Raw genomic sequence first — 19907 nt, 5'->3', positions numbered from 1 at the left:
GACACGGTTGATATGTCAAAGATATTTAGTAATGAAAAGAAACATGGTTTATGTTTTACTTGTGGTATGCTGCTTTAAGTAAGGTTTACGATATACGCACGTTCTCTGAATAGGTTGAAATATTCTGTGACGTAAATGAATGTATATTTTGTTTTAATTTTATAGGCAGCGTATCGAAACCTCTTGAAATTTCACTCTTTCTAATTCTGGATTTGATAATAGCAAGATTAATAACCGTTGCTTATTAATAAAAGCCAATAAATCATGGATGAACTATTTAAATAACTGAAAGCATATTTGTTTAATATCTGAGACAGAAAAAGTTAAAAAAAAAATGACAGATATAGCGCCTAAGCAGTAATTCTATCATCAAAATGTTTAATGGAAGCTATGGTATTTAAAGGATAGTTCCAAGCTTCACGTTAGGGTTGGCATAACATATAATCTGATCAGAAAACAACGAGAGAAGAAGATGTTATTCCCCGGTATTCTTGTTTTTCGTGCATCACCCGCACCTCCGATCATCAGTCGATGGGTGGGGGTTGGGGGAGGGGGGAGAAAGCTTCAGTCGGGGGAATTTCCGCATTCAGGCGGGGATGAATTGGACCACCATACTATGGGTACCGGCATGTTTTAGTACGCACCATTTGACATATAAATTTGTCATTTTTTTTTTATTCTGAGGGTTGGGGGTTGGGGATTTAATCTCCACCATAGTAGTCGGCTTCGGTGATTCCAGTGCCAGCCGCCTTCATTATAGAATCTTCCTTCGCCTCTACTATTCCACAAAAATGCAACCCACTACTTTTTCATCGCTCGAGTGACATTTTTAATTTAAGTAACACGGACTTCACCAGTGAGACTATACTTTGATACATTTTTAAGTTGTTGAGTGGTTTTCAATGCATCACTGAAACAAGTATGACGTAAAATTTCATTGCTTAATGTACTCATCCCAATATAAACCATATATCACGCTACCTTGGTAACGAAAAAAGCGCGGGAGTAGCTTCCTTGTTATACACATTTATACTCAAAAATCCTTTTGATGTATTGTGTTCAAAGGGAATGCTTACTGTTACAGCCTTAGTTAGTCTTTATTCGACACCACTTAATAAATCAAAAATACCTTTTTAAGAAGTTTATTGCAAAAAACGAAGCACAAATGGAAGATTTTCGAACATTTGGTTGTAGTCAAGACTGAAGAATAAAGAGACTCTGAGTTTGTTGCAGTCTAGTACAGCGGTTTGCAGGATCTTCTATCATTACACCACCCACGACCCGCCAGATCCCCACCCCTCAGAATCGGTGATCAGAATACATTACTGAAAACTAGCCTGGACTATATATATATATATATATATATATGTGTATATATATATATATATATATATATATATATATGTATATATATATATATGTATATATATATATATATATGTATATAGTCCAGTCTAGTTTTATATATAGTTTATATATATATATATATATATATATAGTTTATATATATATATATATATAGTTTATATATATATATATACATATATATATGTATATATATATATATGTATGTATATATATATATATATATATATATATATGTATATATATATATGTATATATGTACTTGTTGTTTTTAAAATACCTTAGATTAATCGCCGGTTATCCGTCGGAAGCTATGAAAACTGTACATAAATCTTCCGAGGTCTGAAAAAAAATCACGTGACCCCAAGGATTTTTCTTTTTTGCAATTTTTTTCAGGCGCGTACCATAGCTTTCTTATCGTCAGCCTAGTACATGATAAAGCAGCAATCACTAATTTTTCTCTCTTTACATAACAAGCTTTAAATGTCCCTGTTTTATCGTCGAATTCTTTGGTATTTCTTTGTGAGCTCTTGACGCCAAAGCCATCAGACTTGCAAGGATTACCCTTATCACACAATGGCTTAACATGTTTACAAATCATCTCAAGTGTTTATTGCTTTCAATATATCTTTCTCTACATATTGAAAGAGTATGTTTATACAGATTTTAAATTAAAAAAAGTCACTTACCTCCCCCCCCCCCCCCACCCTTAAATGAGAGAGAGAGATATCGCGCGAGTATATCCGTCATCGTATACTGTTATGTTTATACCAAAGAACTTATCGCGTTACATCACACACCGTCATAGGTAATTAATTAATTAAGGCCAGTCACTGACACTGTGACTCCTCGAAGCACTTTGTCGAGGATCGCAATTCATATGAATACTTTTTTATTTCATGAGTAACAATGTTGGACTTTTAATATAATAAAACATTGACATTTATTATACCCTTGATTTTATGTTCTCTAAATTTTGTGGAACAGCATCGATCTATGTTTTATAAACAAAATATATATGTTCTACATCTAAACGATGTTAGTGTCCTGGGTTGGGAGTTTAATAAATTGATGAATTCACCTTGTCACCTTGTGCCGTCGAGTCCGACACCCCTGGTGATGACCATGACTTTCATCCTCCAATCCTTCCGGCTCCTGGTTGCCCATCGCAGTCCATCCATAGTCAGCCCAGTCGCCTGCTTGACACCATCCATCCATCGTGCTCGTGGCCTGCCCCTCTTTCGTGATCCATCACCCATTCCCACCATTAATGATTTTTCCAGAGAGTCGTCAGCACGCATGATATGACCGAAAAAAATTAGTTGTTGCCTCAGGATCTGTGCTTCCAGTGGAAGTGAGGGTTTTATTTGTTCCATAATCGAGATGTTCATTATGAATTATTATGAATTACCATTTACCAAATTTCTAAAATTTAATTTAGTTATATTTGGAGTACATATACGCACATTCAACCGCAATTTTGCTGCACTTTATCATTTTGCTGTCAAATATTGAATTAATGCTTCTCTGATGCGGACGTTATTTATCAGTTTGTTACCAATATTCAAGTGAATGCGACGAGATTAATTCATTGATAATTCATAATTTTGCTGAAAATATGCTAAAAATTATGACATTCTGCTTTGTCGATGACATTTCAAAACTAGTCATTTTTTCTTCTTTTGCAGCCTGCACAGTGTTGCTTTTATCATTTTTTAGATTTAATTTATTAACTGAACATTTTAATTAATTTTGTTGAAACTTGATACTATATTTACAAAAGAGATCTTACAGTTTTAAGGTCACCTTAGCGTTTCCATTGAAATTAATTTAATCATGAAATGTTCCTGGTGTCAGAGGTGTGACTGTTTTAGCAGGAAAAGGGTTTGGGTTTTCTGCTAGAACTTATAGTCATATTGAGTTCAAGTATCCAATCACTTAAACAGAGTAACCTCCCAAAATAACTTTCCTTCGAAAACTGTGGTCAATGATATTTATTCATCAAAATTCTCAGTCTTGCTTTATTCAAATAAATACCAGCCAATCTCTTTACCTTCTTTGCGGTTATGCTATCCCTAGTGGTTTTAACAACGTGTGTCACGCCTTTCAAATTTATTAAATGGTTTCACCAGTCAGACGAACTAGGAATGTGGTTATTATATATTTTTTAGCTGTGGCCATGACTCACATCAAACTTAATCAGATACCTCATCTACAATATCACCCCACCTTCATACCAGAGTCCGTATCATCACTTAATTAGTTTACTTCTGGTCTCGTGGTATATATATATATATATATATATCATTGGTAGAATTTCAGGGGGCTAGTGAATTTATTTATTTTTTTACTCCGGAAGTCAACAAATTTTCTGTGAAAAGATGTTCAAAATAGATAAAGAAGAAATCCAACCACAATATATGAATGATGGGTGTATGAAGGCGGTTTTAGGGGCACTGATATAACTATGTCTAATCTATGGTCTACAAATGTCATTCTTAATCATCATATGTGTACCGTTCCAATTCGTCTCAATTCTGAAGGCATGTGGTTTCGTCTGTTTTAATCATTTAAGTACATTAAAACATTAAATAAATTGCTATGCTAGCCATAGTAACGTTAAAGTTCGTTGCAAAGAGCCATTGTTAAGAAAGGGTAAAGTATGGTAATGAACGCGGAATGTCTAAAATATAAAAAATAAAACAGTTAAGAATTGGGTTAAAATTAAATGGAATTTAAAAGTTAACAAATTAATTGGAAGTATTGGTCGTATAACTGAAAGCAGGAAGTGAAAGAGAGATAGTTGGGGGGGGGGGGGGGTGGAGAGAGAGGTAGAACGGGTTGACAATTTTGAAAGTAACAACAAATCTTTTGATGTGGAAAGAATGCAAACTAAGGAATGAGAAAAAACTTCTTTTCTCTGGACTTGAATTCGAAGCCAAACTCGAGTCGATGTTGCTGTGGTCTTGGACTTGGATTCGAACCTTGATTGTCGTGCACTCGGGGTGCCCTGGAGTGCCCTGGACTCGACATTGCTATCGTGTTCTGACAATTCGAGTAACATATTGAATCCTTTCCAAGATCGCCAATTGTTTTCAATTAAATTATAATTTGTTTCTTTGTTTCTCTTGAAAAAACCTTTGTTCTTTTTGTACCTCATAGATTAGAATGTCTGGATAATGTTACGAAAACATTGTACGTCTGTTGACCTTTATTTATATCGTATCAATCATCAATGTTTCGTGTCAAACATGAAAGACTTTATATTAAGCATTTAAATCGCATATTTTGTATTTGGGTATACGTCACTTCATATCACTCGCTAAACGTGAGTCAAAACGTACAATATAATGTTTTTTGTTACATTTGTAAAACTTTCCCATTTATATCTAAATATCATCATTTCTGGTACAAATTTGGTGGATTAAATTAATCATTTATGTTAATGTTCCCTACATTTCTTTAACGATGGAGTGCGATAACACTTATAACTGACGTTTAAACTTAACGCAAATGCGCCGAAAGCTATAATCATATACTTACTATATTATTTAATATAAACAAGTCTTTAAGATTCGCAAATTTCGAATCCCTTGATCAGTGCGGTTGCCAGACATTTGGATTTGGGGGCACAGCAAAATGAGATCCTGGTGGGGAGGGGGGGGGGGAGGGGCACAGAAGTCGGAAAATCGACGCTGGAAGCGCCAATATGGGCGCGGAGTCCTATCGGAATATATTCAATGAGCCGTCCATATACCTCCTGGTGAAGGGGGGGGGGGGGAGGGAAAACCTCCTGAAGATTTGAGGTTTTCACTATTGCTAGAACTTATCTCAGCTTCAATCAACAAAAACTTTGGAGGTTTGACGTAAGTTAATTATGTAGAAATCGCAAAGTTGTGTCTTTCTGCCAACATTTTTTTCCATACGGACGGGGCAGGGCTGGGCTGGGTCAGCAGGGTCACCGAACATTATTCTTATCGGGGTGGCACATGCGCACTTAAGCCCCCTGGCGACGCCATTGTCCTTGCTATAAATAATTGATCCTCTCGTAACATTTTTGTCTACCCCTTTTCATCGTGATAGTGTATACATGCCCTCTTTAATACAAATTATACGGACATTACTAAAGAATGGACTTATCACATGTACTACTTGTATCTTCGATTTCTTTATTAATCATTCTGCTTTCGATTTTGTTTGTTAACCTAAAGAGTTTAACCCAGAAAACAGTTACCAAAAAGCCCTTTAATTACCTATCGTGTTACTTTCGTTTATCGATAATTGTAGACAGAGCAGCAAAGTAAGAATGTTTCTTTTTGCGATACATGTGGTCTTTATCGATTCTATTCACGAGTAATGTTAACATTACAACAATGAGTGCTATTTATTGGACTAAAGACTTGTCATTGTGTGTGAACGAAATTACTTAACTTATACAATAGAAAATAAATACATGAAAAAGAAAAAAAGAGCTGTACACTCCCTTTGTTCATTTAGACGATTTAAACTTTGTTTTTATAGGGAAGTTAAGATTGTGACCATGAAAGGGAGGTAATGTCTGGACATGTGATTATGTGCTTATAAACTTAAATAAGATAAGACATAGTTTGAGGTGTACAGGAATTTATGCTCATACTGTTGTGCGTAAGTTAGAAAAGGGAAGGAAATATCGTACTCAAATAGGGGAAATGCCATATGCCAATGAAATGCCATACGCTGACATACTCGATAAAGAGGTGAATTACAATTGTCTTTCATATTTAAGAAGAATTGCAACTGAACAAAAAGGTTTTCAATTTAAAATATGCAGTTTAGTGGGAATTGGTGTTGCTTTCGAATACTAATCTTAGTATAGTATTTAATATTTAATGGATTGGTGTTACCGACTCAAAAGTTTAGTTTACTGTTATCCATTGGAAGAAAGTTGTATGTGTTAAATTCAACTGTGCACAGAGCCGCGCGCACATGAGAACTTGCCCTCCAATTTTGTGAAAACCTCAAAAGTGGTATTTTTGTACTTTTGTTCCTTGTTTGTTCTTAAGGAGAAAGTGCCCTCTCGTTATTCACATGTGCTCTTAATTTGTGCTGTGAAAATTGTTGATAAAAAGTGCCCTTTGTCGGAAAATCTTGAAAACAAATATCCCTTTATTGAAACTTATTGAAGTACTGGTATCTGTGGTACAGACTACACGAAGGGATGAATTTTGTCGGGACATTTTGAGCTACTTTGGGGTCTACCCCTTCACAATCAAAGTCACATATTCCACTGCTCCGCTAAGTTCGTGGCAAAGTGTCACCCTCTTTCCATCAGGTTGAAAGGCCTATTCCGCCGTCCTTGTTTACGCTTTGGTATAGTTGACAGTATATTGATCGCTTCTCGGCCTTTTGGATCATGTGTAGTATCCGTTCCCTTTCGAGGGGAATGGTGATGCACACCCGACGATGATCACAGAGTCACAGTCCCGATGCAAGGGGACTGGGGTTGAGAGCGGATCAGTCGTTTGGTTTTCGTGCCCAGGTTCTTTCCTGGGCGACTTTTCCTTAAAAAAAAAAGTATATTTGAGGGATTAAAAGAAACTAAAAAAGGATCTAAAAAAAAAAAATACATATGTTAACCAGGTTTCATGAATTTATCTTTTATAATGGTGCCTTCCGTGGTCCATTTTCATATTATTAATTGCAATGTATACAAGAATGTCTCCATGTCCCGACTTAAAAGTTGTTTTCAGAATAACGCATCAGCTGATACCAGAAGGAACACTGTATCATTCACTACAACCACAAAGAGCATCGTAATGGTTTTCTAAATCCCATTCATAAAAAGAATACAAATAGAACAGCAAACAATGTCCCCCATTGTCGTTTGTTGGCCTTACCTCACTCGGTGTTTATTCGTATTGCTCTCTCTTGATGTACTTGTCCTTTGTTCTCTCACCATTGTTAATTCTTTAAGAGGCAGGGTTGACTTTTATTGTATGTTTTTCTTTTATTCTTGTGCCGGGCTGACCAATGATTTAATCCATGTCAGGAATGATTAGTTGGACATTCCCTAATGACAAGGCAATACAGTGAATTCATTGAATGCGTTTTACTCATAGGACCGGTAAAAGATTTAATTGCCTGCAATGAATTGTGGAAACGGGTTCTATTAGTGTCGAAATCTGTTTGGAAGTACAAGGTAAGCTATGTATATATGTTTTATCTTTCGTTGTTAAGGTTATTACAGGTGATATGACTTAATAAAATATAATAACCCTTCATACAAACGTAATAACACCTTTATAAATGTTGAATTTAGTTATAGCAATTGTTATAAAAAAATCATTATACAAAAATGGAACTTATGCCAGTGTATTAGGTACACTTGTGAAGAGTTCAATATTTGAACAATAATAGTTTCAAGATGCAGCCCCTAAGGAATTAGATAAGCCAGTAAACAAAAACAAAAAACGTAACTAAATTAGAAAGAAAATTATTAAATGGCAAAGTAATAGTCACTCTCTTTTCTGTTAGACTAAACGTTCCTTTCCTTCAGATTTTGGATATGAATGAAAATGAAAATCTCCATCTACCTTCCAAAGGAATTAGGAATGCTTTTACAGTTGCATGTCTCGGAATTAAGAGAGCGAACACAAGTTTTTTTTTTTTTTTTTTTTTGGGGGGGGGGGTTGGGGTATTCATATGCCCCTCTATCAACGAGAATGGCCCAGTGGACTTGCTTCTCTTTTATTGGCTAATCAATGGCACACAATTACCTCACAGATTGAACAATTTATGATGGTCTTCGAAGAGAGGGGAGTAGGTGGGGTGCAGGGGTCGGGACGGGGCTTGTACATCGAAGATTAATTTATATATAATTTTTATCGATTTTTCTATAACTTAGCTGACGTGAATCGGTATTTTATTCTATTTTCATACAGGCTACTTTTGATTTCCCTTTTGAGACAATTCTGGACATCATATACAGTGCTCTGTGATACAGTTCATATCCATGCCATACTCTGAACTTATAGGCAGTCACACGGAACGTGTGATTGGTTAATTTAATATTTCTTTCATTTATGAGATCAAGTTCATTGAGCATGAACCGTGGATCAAAACATTGAGAGAAATCTACATAAATTTGCAGGTTAAAATTCTTGGCAAATAAAGAGATAATTTAATTTGATATTTGATAAAAAGAATTCTGTTATGCCTTTTCAAGAATTTGAATCCAAAATAGTACCGTAACTTTTTGAATATTTTCGTTATTTAGTGAGTGGTCAATCTTATCAAGAGAACTTTTCGATTTCGGTCCGGAATGTAAATTACATTGTAGGCCTAATCAGATAAACCGTTGGACTTACCACGCACAATGCAGCATTGAAATGCTTATTATGTACCAGTACGTGTATGCGATGTGTATTATGTGTGATGTGTATTATGTGTGATGTATATTATGTGTGATATGTATCACGTGTGATAGGTGTTATGTGTGGTAGATAGTATGAATAATAGGTATTTAATTATATAGGTATTAAAAGTGTTACACTTATAATTTGTGTTACTTATAGGCACTATGTGTGATACCGTACGTCTTATATGCGATACTTATTATGTGTGATACTCATTGTAGGTATTAGGTATTATGTGTGATGGGTATCATGTGTGATAGGTATTATGTGTGATGTGTATTATTTGTGATGTGTATTATGTGTGATGTGTATTATGCGTGATGTGTATTATATGTGATGTGTATTTTGTGTGATATGTATTGTGTGGTGTGTATTATGTGTGATAGGTATTATGTGTGATGTGTATTATGTGTGATGTGTATTATATGTGATGTGTATTATGTGTGATATGTATTGTGTGGTGTGTATTATGTGTGATAGGTATTATGTGTGATGTGTATTATGTGTGATGTGTATTATGTGATGTGCATTATGAGTGATGTGAATTATGTGTGATGTGCATTATGTGTGACATGTGTTATGTGAGATACATATCATGCCATAAGTGTAAGGTATGATATGCCATTCGTAATATGAGCAATATGTACAAAATGGTTTGTGATAGCCCATTGTGTGATATGTATTCTGTAGGATGCTTATTTTGTATGAAATTTATTGTGCACCATATTTATTATTATTATTATTATTATTATTATTATTATTATTATTATTATTATTATTATTATTATTATTATTATTATTATTATTATTATTATTATTATTATTATTATTATTATTATTATTATTATTATTATTATTATTATTATTATTTATAGATATTTGGTAACAGGCCGTTTAAACGGTTTAGCAGCTATTGTCTTGCCAAGTACGGTATGCAACTCCTGTCCAATACTTATGCGCAAAACAAGTTAGCCTAAGCCGATAATTATATGTAGGCTACCAGGAATGTTATCTAGGCCTAAGCTGTTAAGTTATAGTATTCGTATAGGAAGTATATCTCTGAACGTTTTAGTTATATTTTGATACTATAGTGCAGCACACTCAGAATTTTTCTTTGTGTTTTTATGCATTTTTCGGCGGGAATCACTACACTGCAAACACAATAAGCTGAATTAGTTTCAGGAAGAGGCTCTGAAAGTCAGTTTATTTCGTGTATCGTGATTGTTCCTTTAAAGTTATCTTACGTCACAAAGAGAGTGAGACCATTCATGTTGTCAATGGTAGCTGTAATTAAAAACATGCCGTATTATATCCCTGACATCCAGTAATCAAAACGATATCATTCTCAGAAATCATTACCAGTAGTGCCATTTTCCTTTGATAAATACCGCCATCACGTAACATTGTTCGCTTCACAACGCAGGTGACCACTTTAGCTACTTCGTGTTAGTAACGTTAACTGCTAAATAAAATATCAATTTCCCCAATTTACACCACAAAACGAGAAAGGCAAAAAAAATATATATATATAATATATATATATATCGCTTAATTACGTTTATCTATTGCGAATAACATTTACACGAAATATGAAAGTATGCATATAGTTGATAATTACTGTTTAATTTTTCATTTGTACTTGACTGACAAATGTTGCTTATATTTTGACAAAGAAAGAAAGATAAATTAAATGTAAGATTGCCGTCCTTTAAATATTCTGAAAACGTTGAAGTTATTAACATTATAAATAAATGAACGGCGAAGTGATAGCAACGAAAAATGAAATAAATATTTTCAATGTATTTACTCAAGATAAATACCGTCTATGAACCTAAACATTAATTTTTTCTCGCTTCAGATATAAGACGGTTATTCATATGATGGATTGATTTGATTTCCAAATTAAAATTATTTCGTTAATTCCTGAGCTCAATCTTTCATAGTTATAACGTTAACATTCAGTTACATAGAAATCTGGGATAACTAACACCATTGCATGGAATCAACCATATTTTATATGATATTTTGTATTCAAGATAGAAGAAATACATTTGCAATTATTGCATCGGCTCTAACTTCCTTCATGTACCGCATACTTAACACCGCTTTCCTTGACTCGATTACTGCACTGGATATTTTAAAGTCAAAGTTTAATTCTTCTTCAACCAAAATATACCTCACTCCTTCCCTACGTCCCCACCAAAAAAACTAAAGAAATATGTTTGTAAAAACAATAAACAAATGAAACTAGATATCGACCTTCTTTTATGAAATTCAATCGCTTTTATAAGAATTCACAATGAAAATCACCGCATATTATTTTAGCATGCGTTGTTAATTCACTTCTGGTCACTGGATCCCTGGTACAGTCTTATGAAACAGCGCAGGCATCTCACTGCACACAAATAGCACGTGTCATAACTCATACAAATCCACGACAGTTGACGGAGGGCATTGCTTGTGCCGACCCAAACGAACGATGATTTGGCTTCCCAAATCAAGCGGCGAAAATTCCATCGGCGTTTAAAGGTCTGGGGCGACTGAGGGGGGAGATTAATGGTCCCCTTTGCGACGGTAGTCTTTTTTGTCAACAAACCTATGTAAGTTTTACTGGAACTCTCGTAACCGGTTGTCACGTTTAACGTCTAAGGAAGACAGTAATAGTAGGCTACCAGGCCAGTCAAAAGTTATTCTTTTCCGGACATAAAATGGAAGAGAGAAGTGTGAAGTGTAAGTGAACTATCAGGTGAAGATTGGTTTCTTTTGCGAGGGGTTTCCTTGCAACTTTGGAATACATTAGGCTGCAGATTACACCGTGCAAGAGCGAAGAGAATAAGGAGAATATTAAAACAGGCGAATATATTCCAATGGAACGATTCTAAAGTTATGACGTTCTTCTCTGTAACTCTAAGACTAAGTTCTAAATTGACGTCGTTGTTGTTGTATTGTATCGACGATTCATAATTAGTGCAACTTGCTGTGATTGAGTGCAAATTTCTGATGCCTTCAGAGTCTTTATCAGGGATTCCAAAATGGTGGACAAGCGTGGGCTATGCAGTCAAACTCCCTGCACCAAGGAGAAAGCGGTGATACAATTCCTGAATTGGACCTTTGGATTTGTGTTATTTATGAGCTATATCAAAGGTAAGTTCATACAAACAAATATGTTATAAACTTTTTTTGTTGATCTAAGCCTATGCATCGTGTGTCGAATTATAGAATGGAATGTGTTACGGTATGAACATTGAATAGTATGATCGCCGTTCATTTTCTGTACATGTGTGTATGTTTATGAATTGAGCTAAGTGGACTAAAATGAAGAACCGGACGTTAAGCCTGGACCTTCTTTTCAGTTTCATCATTCTACTGGTGGTATTGGAGGCGATAGATGCATGCCTTTCATGGGAAGAAAACGCATGTATGTGCGATCTGTGTATCAAGTGATGGGTCGCGAGGTACTGAATAATGGGCTGACTGTCGACCTGTTGTTAGTACTATCTTCTTTCAAACAGTGAACGAAGCCGGTTAAATATTGCATAAAACATCTCTGCATCGGTCCTTATAATAAAGCTTTATTGGTAATACATGCAGTCGCAGAGAAGCAAGCCGTTTGTTATTATTGCTATTTGATGTTACTTCTAGTGGCCTCTTCTGTGAAATATCTGGGTCATCTGAGCAGTAATGTGACGTCATCGATGACGTAACGATGGGTACAGTGTATGTAGCTATTTATATGAATTGAGAAGTTACTGAGAGAGTTTCTCAATTCTGTTCGTCTTTAATCAAATAATCTCCACATGGCATTGGTATGCTGTATCATATTAATGGATTATCTTCACATTAATTTGTATCGCTTGAAAACTCAATGTTCACGTAATTATGTTATTATGTTACTATCCGGGATATAATCTGCCGTATGATATTGAATGGGGAAGATCTGTGACGGTAGGAAATACCACCAGTTGTCCGACGGTCTTTAAGTAGGAAATTCGTTCTGGCTTCCGTTATAAGGAGTTTCCCCTTTCCAGTTGTCACAAAAGTGCAGGGTAGCCAGGTTAAGTTGACCAAATTAGGCTCATTTTAAATATTAACAGTGGCCATTTTGTCACCGATGACTAAAGAAGGCTAAATGTTCTTGAATTTCAATGAACACCGCCCCCAATCGGTCACTTTTTATATGGCTTACCGCTTCACTGTCAGAGTCGTCGTGTTGATGAATATTCACAAATAAAATCACATACGTAACCAATCTTAAAGGAATGGTATTGGGTCAAGCTGTTTTCAAGAAACATGTAACGATGAATAAATTATTTCTTTGAATATTTGTCTCAAACATGTTCAGTTCAGACGACTTGTCTTAATTGTAGTTATTAATCCGTTCATGTGAAATAATGTTTCTTTTGCCCGGTTTCTGGATGTTTCTATTTACTATGAGCAAATTAATATGAGAGTAATCCTTATACTAACATTAACGTTTACCTTAGAAATATGATGACTGTGGTTCTCGGAAAACGAAATATTGTTTTCAATTTGTGAATACGGACCAGCGTCAACTGCGCTTGCACTGACACATCTTGGAATGTAACATATAAAGTGGAATAACGAAATATACAATTGATTTTAAACAGAAAACGTAAATATACAAGGAATAGCTATTGAGCCACACAATACGTTACACCCCCCTCCCCATCCCCTGGTAAAGCGGAAGCGCTTTTGTAGACCAGTATTTTGATTTCAACTGTAAAAATAATTCTGTTTTGAGATAGGAATTGTTTACTTGCGAGGAAGCATACAAACTATGTGTTGTTTCCATGTTATGCAGTCACATGGATTCTAATTATTAGTTGTAAAACACTTAATCTGACTACAATATTTACTAATTTATGTCAGTATTACTTCCGTTCGTATATCTTACAAATCCCATACATGAAAGAAACTTCTTAATTTAGAACAGACTTTCAAGCAAAATATGGAGAAGCTTTTCATATCAGCGTTTTTAGCTTTGAGATAATTTTTTTTAATTTGATCCATTGAAGTGAAAATCAAAACAACAATTCTGAAGGTGGAATGAAAGTTTTTTTTATTCCGGTAGTCTTTTTTTATCAAATAAAAGCTTTTCATGCTTCTCGTATCCATAGTTACGCATGACGTATATTAAGTGTGATCTATAGCGAATATACGAAGACACCTGCGAACGCCGCTGTCAGTCCTGTTGTTATATGCCCTTTTCGCGTTCCACATGCTAGCGGATCGAGAAAAAGGGTTTACATCGCTTTGGCGTTTGTCTTCCTCTGATGTTTTTTTCATACTCTGCAGACACACACAGACTTTATGCGAATACACCACCCGCAAGCTCCACATGCCGTCCAATGGAAATTTAATATTAGTTAGTCGTTCGTGGTAATTAAAAGCAAGGATGTTTTCTTTCCAATAGCTTACACATTAGGGGTCTCGTTCGCCTGAATCAGGCCACGTAGCTGGTTTGTCGTCTTGGTTAGATGATCCATAACCCGGTTTTCGTTTTAGCTTAAGTATATACAACAACATGATACAAGAAAAAAAAACACTCAGCCATACAAACACATAGACATACATACAAAATAAATTGCCTTGTGGTTTTCATCTTGTGTAGACATGTTACAACTGCATTTTGTTTTAAATTGTAAGTGTATACAATGCTAGAATATATACAAATGGGGACGTCCCCATTTTCCGTCTTTGAAAGATACATTTTGGTAGAAATCCGGAACCTCCTAAATGTGACTTTAAATAATTGATTATTTGAATATAAATGACTAGTGATAGGTGATTACCAAATAGTCTCAAAAAGCTTTCATTCGTGTCTTATTCCAGACGATATAAATAATTTAGCTCCTGGAGTACATTCTTATGATATATTTAGACAAGTAAATATTATGTATATATATATATATATATATGCTTAATATTTAAATATTTATATATATATATATGCATATATATATATATTTATATATATATATATATATATATAATATATACATACATATGTATATATATAATATAATATAATATACACAATTATATCTATTATTGACAAAATATAGTATGTAGATTGTAAGCGGTTGATATGGATAAAGAAAAAAATGACCTCGTATTTATTAAAATGTTTGAATTCTCCCAAATAGAGCTATTATATACAATTTTATCACGAAATAAACAGGAAACAGGTATTTTGTATTGATGAATCGTCAATGCAATATATATAAAGTTAATACATAATATTACAACGAGACAAAGTCTGCAAGTTATCATTTTAATTGCAAACGTTTCCACGTGATCCATTTACCTGATTTCTAATTTTTTTCTTAATTTAATTCCTTTGAGTCTATCGTCTGGAAAATTTGGGTCAAGATCTGAAATTTGATTAGATTATGAAAAAAATTGCTTGGATTTTCTACATCATCAGAGAATGAAAATATAATTATCAACTGAATATTTGACAATAACGACAAAACGAGTTTTTGTATATCTATATATACTGCTTTATGCTACGTCAGAACATAAAGGTCACGTGACTTACATTGTCTCTGGTGTAACAGTGGCTTTGTTTCGGAGACGAGTTATGTGGTGTCTTGTCGATCGAATATTCATGAGGATGGAGATCTGCGTCATCCAGTTGGGAGAATTCCCTAATGCTAATACCACTCTAAACTGTCTGAACATATCATGCTTGAAAGCAGTCGTACTGACGATGCGAATAGTTCCTCACCTTCATCTGATACAAACATGTTATGCATGCTACTCATAGACAAGTACATCTTGGAATCGATTTTGGTAGGTTCAATGCAACCGAACAAGGATGAATTTTTAGCCTTTAATCTAAACAAGAAATGAAACATCATATATTATAAGTAAAGCGAATTAAATCGCTCAGTAAGTCTTATATCTGCATGCATTATTGTTATTGCATTTCTATGTTGTTACCTAGAAGTGACATCAAACTACATAGTATCATTCTGACGAGGAATGGAATAAGAAATTTAAGTTATTCAAGACATGATATATGTTGTATTGTGTTTTCGGTTGTGTCTTGCTTGCGACCGTTTATGGCAGGGAAGGGGTTGGTGGGGTGGGGTGTTGTTGGATGGGGTTTCCTAAATCCTATACATTTTAATGATAAAAAAGTCATCTAAGGTTTCGAAGAGATCATCTTATACCTACCTCTCTTCACCCCGATGAATAAATAGGGAGCGAAGTAACTTGTATATATGGATCAAAGTATCGCAGCATTTTACAAGATGTCTTCCAGAGAATGCGTACTGCTTATATTACTCACGTGACCCATTGTATAGGGGCAGGGGAACAACAATTTGAGTTGTGTCACAATTTGCCGTGTGACAAGTCATTAATGACCAGGGGTTTTAAATCCTGTAAATTGCGTGAGAAGAGTTTGTCCTTGATTCAAGGCAATAATCATACATTGTTCATATAGTTTTGTTTTTACAAAACATACAATTCATTTCTTGCGATTATAAAAAAAAGTAATACAAAAAAATAAAAACACCTGCCAGGCTGCGATATGGTTCACACAGATCAATTGAACACTTTGTGTGTGCATGTCCAATATGATTCTTACAGTTTTGAAATGTTGTTAAAAATTAATATTATTTCCAGGTAGAGGAATCAAAGACCGTGAGGTTTATTGATTTCAGATTGATTTCGTTTTGGGTACTGAAATCCGGTTGATTATGAAATATATATTATAGAGATTATAGGAAATATAATTCAAACGTTGAATGTGTATTATGGGCTATTCAATAATTGTTTGGATAGATAATACGAAAATGCATTAAATTTGAGGGGACACAAAGTGAACAGTATTGAGTAAAATTAAGTTTATTAAATGAGTAGCGGAATGATGTAACCATGTAGGCTACTAAGTTTGGTTTTGGATTGAAGGGTATTCAATTTAATGGTAATACGGATTTAGTCAAAATATCGCAAATTTATGCAAGGCAACGCAAAACACCCTTTGACGAACCAAAACATCTGTTAAGGACAATATTCTTGCCGTAAACATTACTTTAACTTCGCCCTTAACTTACGGTGTATTTAGAGAACACCCACTAACGTATTTTTTCCCCACATCTTTGGAAGTAGGGTAAAGAAAACTCAAGTTGAATGCTAGAAAAAAAAATGTCTCACTTTACTTCAAAAATCTCTCTTTGCATAAATTTTAGATGAATGACGTCAATTGTACCATCCAAAAATCAGATATATATATTTTTTTCCAGTTACTTCAGTCCGCGTCCGGTCTTTTTTCTCTTTCTCTGAAGTGAGTTAAGATTTGACGTCATGAAGGTTTGATTTCGTATTTCGTCGTTAAAGAATGATGTTACTTAGCATATTTCATTTACACAGCATCGGCTGAGATCAGAAACCAATGTTTGCAATTAACACGCAAAATCTTTACTCTCTCATAATATATAAAGCCACGTATATGGCTTTGCGTCAAGGCTATGCGTGATGAAGTACAAGCAACTGACGAAAGGTTTTTGATGGAATATTTTAGGCGTAGAATATTAGTATAGATTAGAATATTAGCATAGTGGAGACCATTTTTTCATCGTAAAATGTACGTTATTTTCTCGAAGAAACATGTTTAAGTAATAAAAGTCGTACCAGATCAATACCCAAACCATTACACTAAAGGAAAATTAGTAAAAATCATTTCATTTCCAAGTTGTCCAGACGTCCATATATGATAAAATAACTTGTACTTTCTTTTGCTAACACAAAATGACATATGGAAATATGAGTATATATATATATACGTATATATATATATATATATATATATATATATATATATATATATATATATATATATATATATATATATATATATAATGCAACTTATTTGTACAATGTTATTAATTTTGAGTATCAACCTTGTTGACCCCTTGCATTCTTTCTCTACCTCTGTCTTAACATGTAGCACCAATCGTCAGTGTGTCTTTGTTTTTGCTTGAACGGCGTTCCAGGAAGACACTCCTCCTTATTATATTATCCACCCGTTTACCTTTCTTTAGTAGTATGTATACCTTATAACATCTTCGTTATGTCCTCTTCAATTCTGACTCATCTGTTTAAACTTGTCATGTCAATGAGATGGTTAATTCCATTAACAGTTAGGCGGCCCCGTATTGATTGATACAGCATAGTGATCATTGTATAACTTCGCTTCTGTGTATTTTGCTAATAAAGCCCCCCCCCCCCCTAACACTTTCTTTTCTTTGGGTTAAGCAGGATCACAACTTTAATCACTCATTTGTCACCATTTGATAATATCCTCTTTTCAATCCTCTTAGTGGATAAAGGGTTCAATTATGATACTTTTACACTGCTTTCACACCTTTGTGTATTAGCTACTTAAGCGATATGTCGAAAGATGGCTTACAGCCTATCCCTTGAGAATGCAAGACACGTAGACCGTGTTATCATAAGGTCGTCCGTTAAAACAAGGCCTCTTCTCAGGCGTTAAATTACACGGTAGGCTCGTTTGTGGTTCATCTTCAGTAAATGCAATAAAGTCATCTTTGGTGACAGAAGTAGTACATCTCACGATCGTATTACATATTTTATGATTATAAAAAGGCATCAGCTTCTGAAGTTGAAAATTATTTTATTTGTTCATGTTACTTTTGGGTAGTTTGGGGATTGCGTCAAGACTTATTCAAGAAACGCTATCTAATATTGGGCATAGATTTGTAATGAAAATATTTAACAACGTTGATTAATTCTTGCACATCTTCAAAGCACGCCACCTTTAACAACAGCAGCCCAAATTATTTAAAAAAAAAATCACAATAGCTGAAATAGAGGGGTAAGGTACTTTGGCAATTGGATTACAGCATCGACTGATATTAGTAAAATAAAAAGCACAATCTGATATTTTGATATCTGGTATTTCTGTTATACAGTGCGCAAGACATATGTTTGCTCAGTAGGTTATGCTCTCTCTTAATAACATTGCCGTAAGCTTATGACACATTTAAACGGTCCTTGTCCACCAAATAAATTGTCATTCACCTCTTCCACTCTCATGGCTACGTATTACGTCATTGCGTTTTTCTTTTCTTTTAACGAGTTTACTTCAAATATCATTTTTTTAATTTTTTTTTTATATTTGTTTTATCTTTTTTTTTTTTTAAATAAAGCTGGATACGTTTGTTCACCATAATTAAAAGCATTTTTTCAGAAGAATAATTTTAAAAAAAGGTTGCAAATTGAGCAACCTAAATCGGACCCTTTATTTTATCAAGTTATTAATGATTCTGTTCGAGTTTAAAAAATGAATTAACCCAGAGGCATCATCAGGAAAGCATATTTTCGAAATCGTCAACACGTCAAGATTCGAAATAAGACAATATTATAATCAAGCTAAGGAAACGCTATATGTTATGGGACTTCAGTGTTGAAAAATCGAGAAAAGTAACAAAAGCAATAAAAAAGTCGCCTACAAATAGATAAAAGTAATGTTTAGATAATGTTTGAATAGTCTTAACCTAGATTCTCTGGATTAATAGGTTCCTACAAAAGAACCTGACGAAAAACGTGAATCTACAAATACAGTGATTTGTTCTCACTACCAAGATCACGTTAAGTGTGTAATATCAGTAGATATAGTTAATCACACGAGAGAACCTCGTTAATTGCCGTGATATCCAAAAATATAGCCTATACTATTCATTGCCTGGACGCGGCATGCCATATTAAAACGATTATTACTATATCTTGGATTGGTAGTTGGACATTTAAACCCTTTCATACGTCTTCTTGACAGTTTTCCCAGGGGATAATTTAGTTCAAGGCTAAGTGATTCGTATTACGTCATTCAAATTCATTTCTAATCGTAAATAGATGTGCTTATCTTATCAGGAATTCTGAAAAACATAGTCTGTTTTCTTTCTCTTTCGTCTCGACAGTGACTAAAAAACATAACAGAAACTTTTAACGGTGCAAATGAGTGACAGATTTTATTAGAATTGGTCAGAAATAATTTTTGATACGTTTTCGAATTTAATCTTGACTCAAATGTCATTTGTTCCAACCATACTCCTTGGAGCAATCGTGTTAAAGACCAATACATCAAAGGTTTCTGCA

General features: G+C 34.3%; 2 protein-coding genes across 3 annotated transcripts in view; both read left to right on the top strand.

Moving 5' to 3' along the window:
- The window catches only part of LOC139980529 (uncharacterized), a 290788-nt gene that overhangs the window by 53595 nt on the left and 217286 nt on the right, over positions 1-19907 (top strand). The gene's annotated exons all lie outside the window — the stretch shown is intronic.
- Positions 11156-19907, top strand: part of LOC139980827 (neuronal acetylcholine receptor subunit alpha-3-like) — a 43243-nt gene continuing 34491 nt past the window's right edge. The window contains exon 1 of one of the 2 annotated variants that reach the window (XM_071992778.1): positions 11156-11903. In XM_071992778.1, the coding sequence (XP_071848879.1) occupies positions 11792-11903 (112 nt within the window). In that variant the 5' untranslated portion in view covers positions 11156-11791. The remainder of the gene's footprint in view (positions 11904-19907) is intronic. The other variant, XM_071992777.1, reaches the window with a different exon arrangement.

This window comes from Apostichopus japonicus, chromosome 15, assembly GCF_037975245.1.
Source record: "Apostichopus japonicus isolate 1M-3 chromosome 15, ASM3797524v1, whole genome shotgun sequence".
NCBI lineage: Eukaryota > Metazoa > Echinodermata > Holothuroidea > Aspidochirotida > Stichopodidae > Apostichopus > Apostichopus japonicus.
This window is presented reverse-complemented; position numbering and strand designations above follow the sequence as displayed.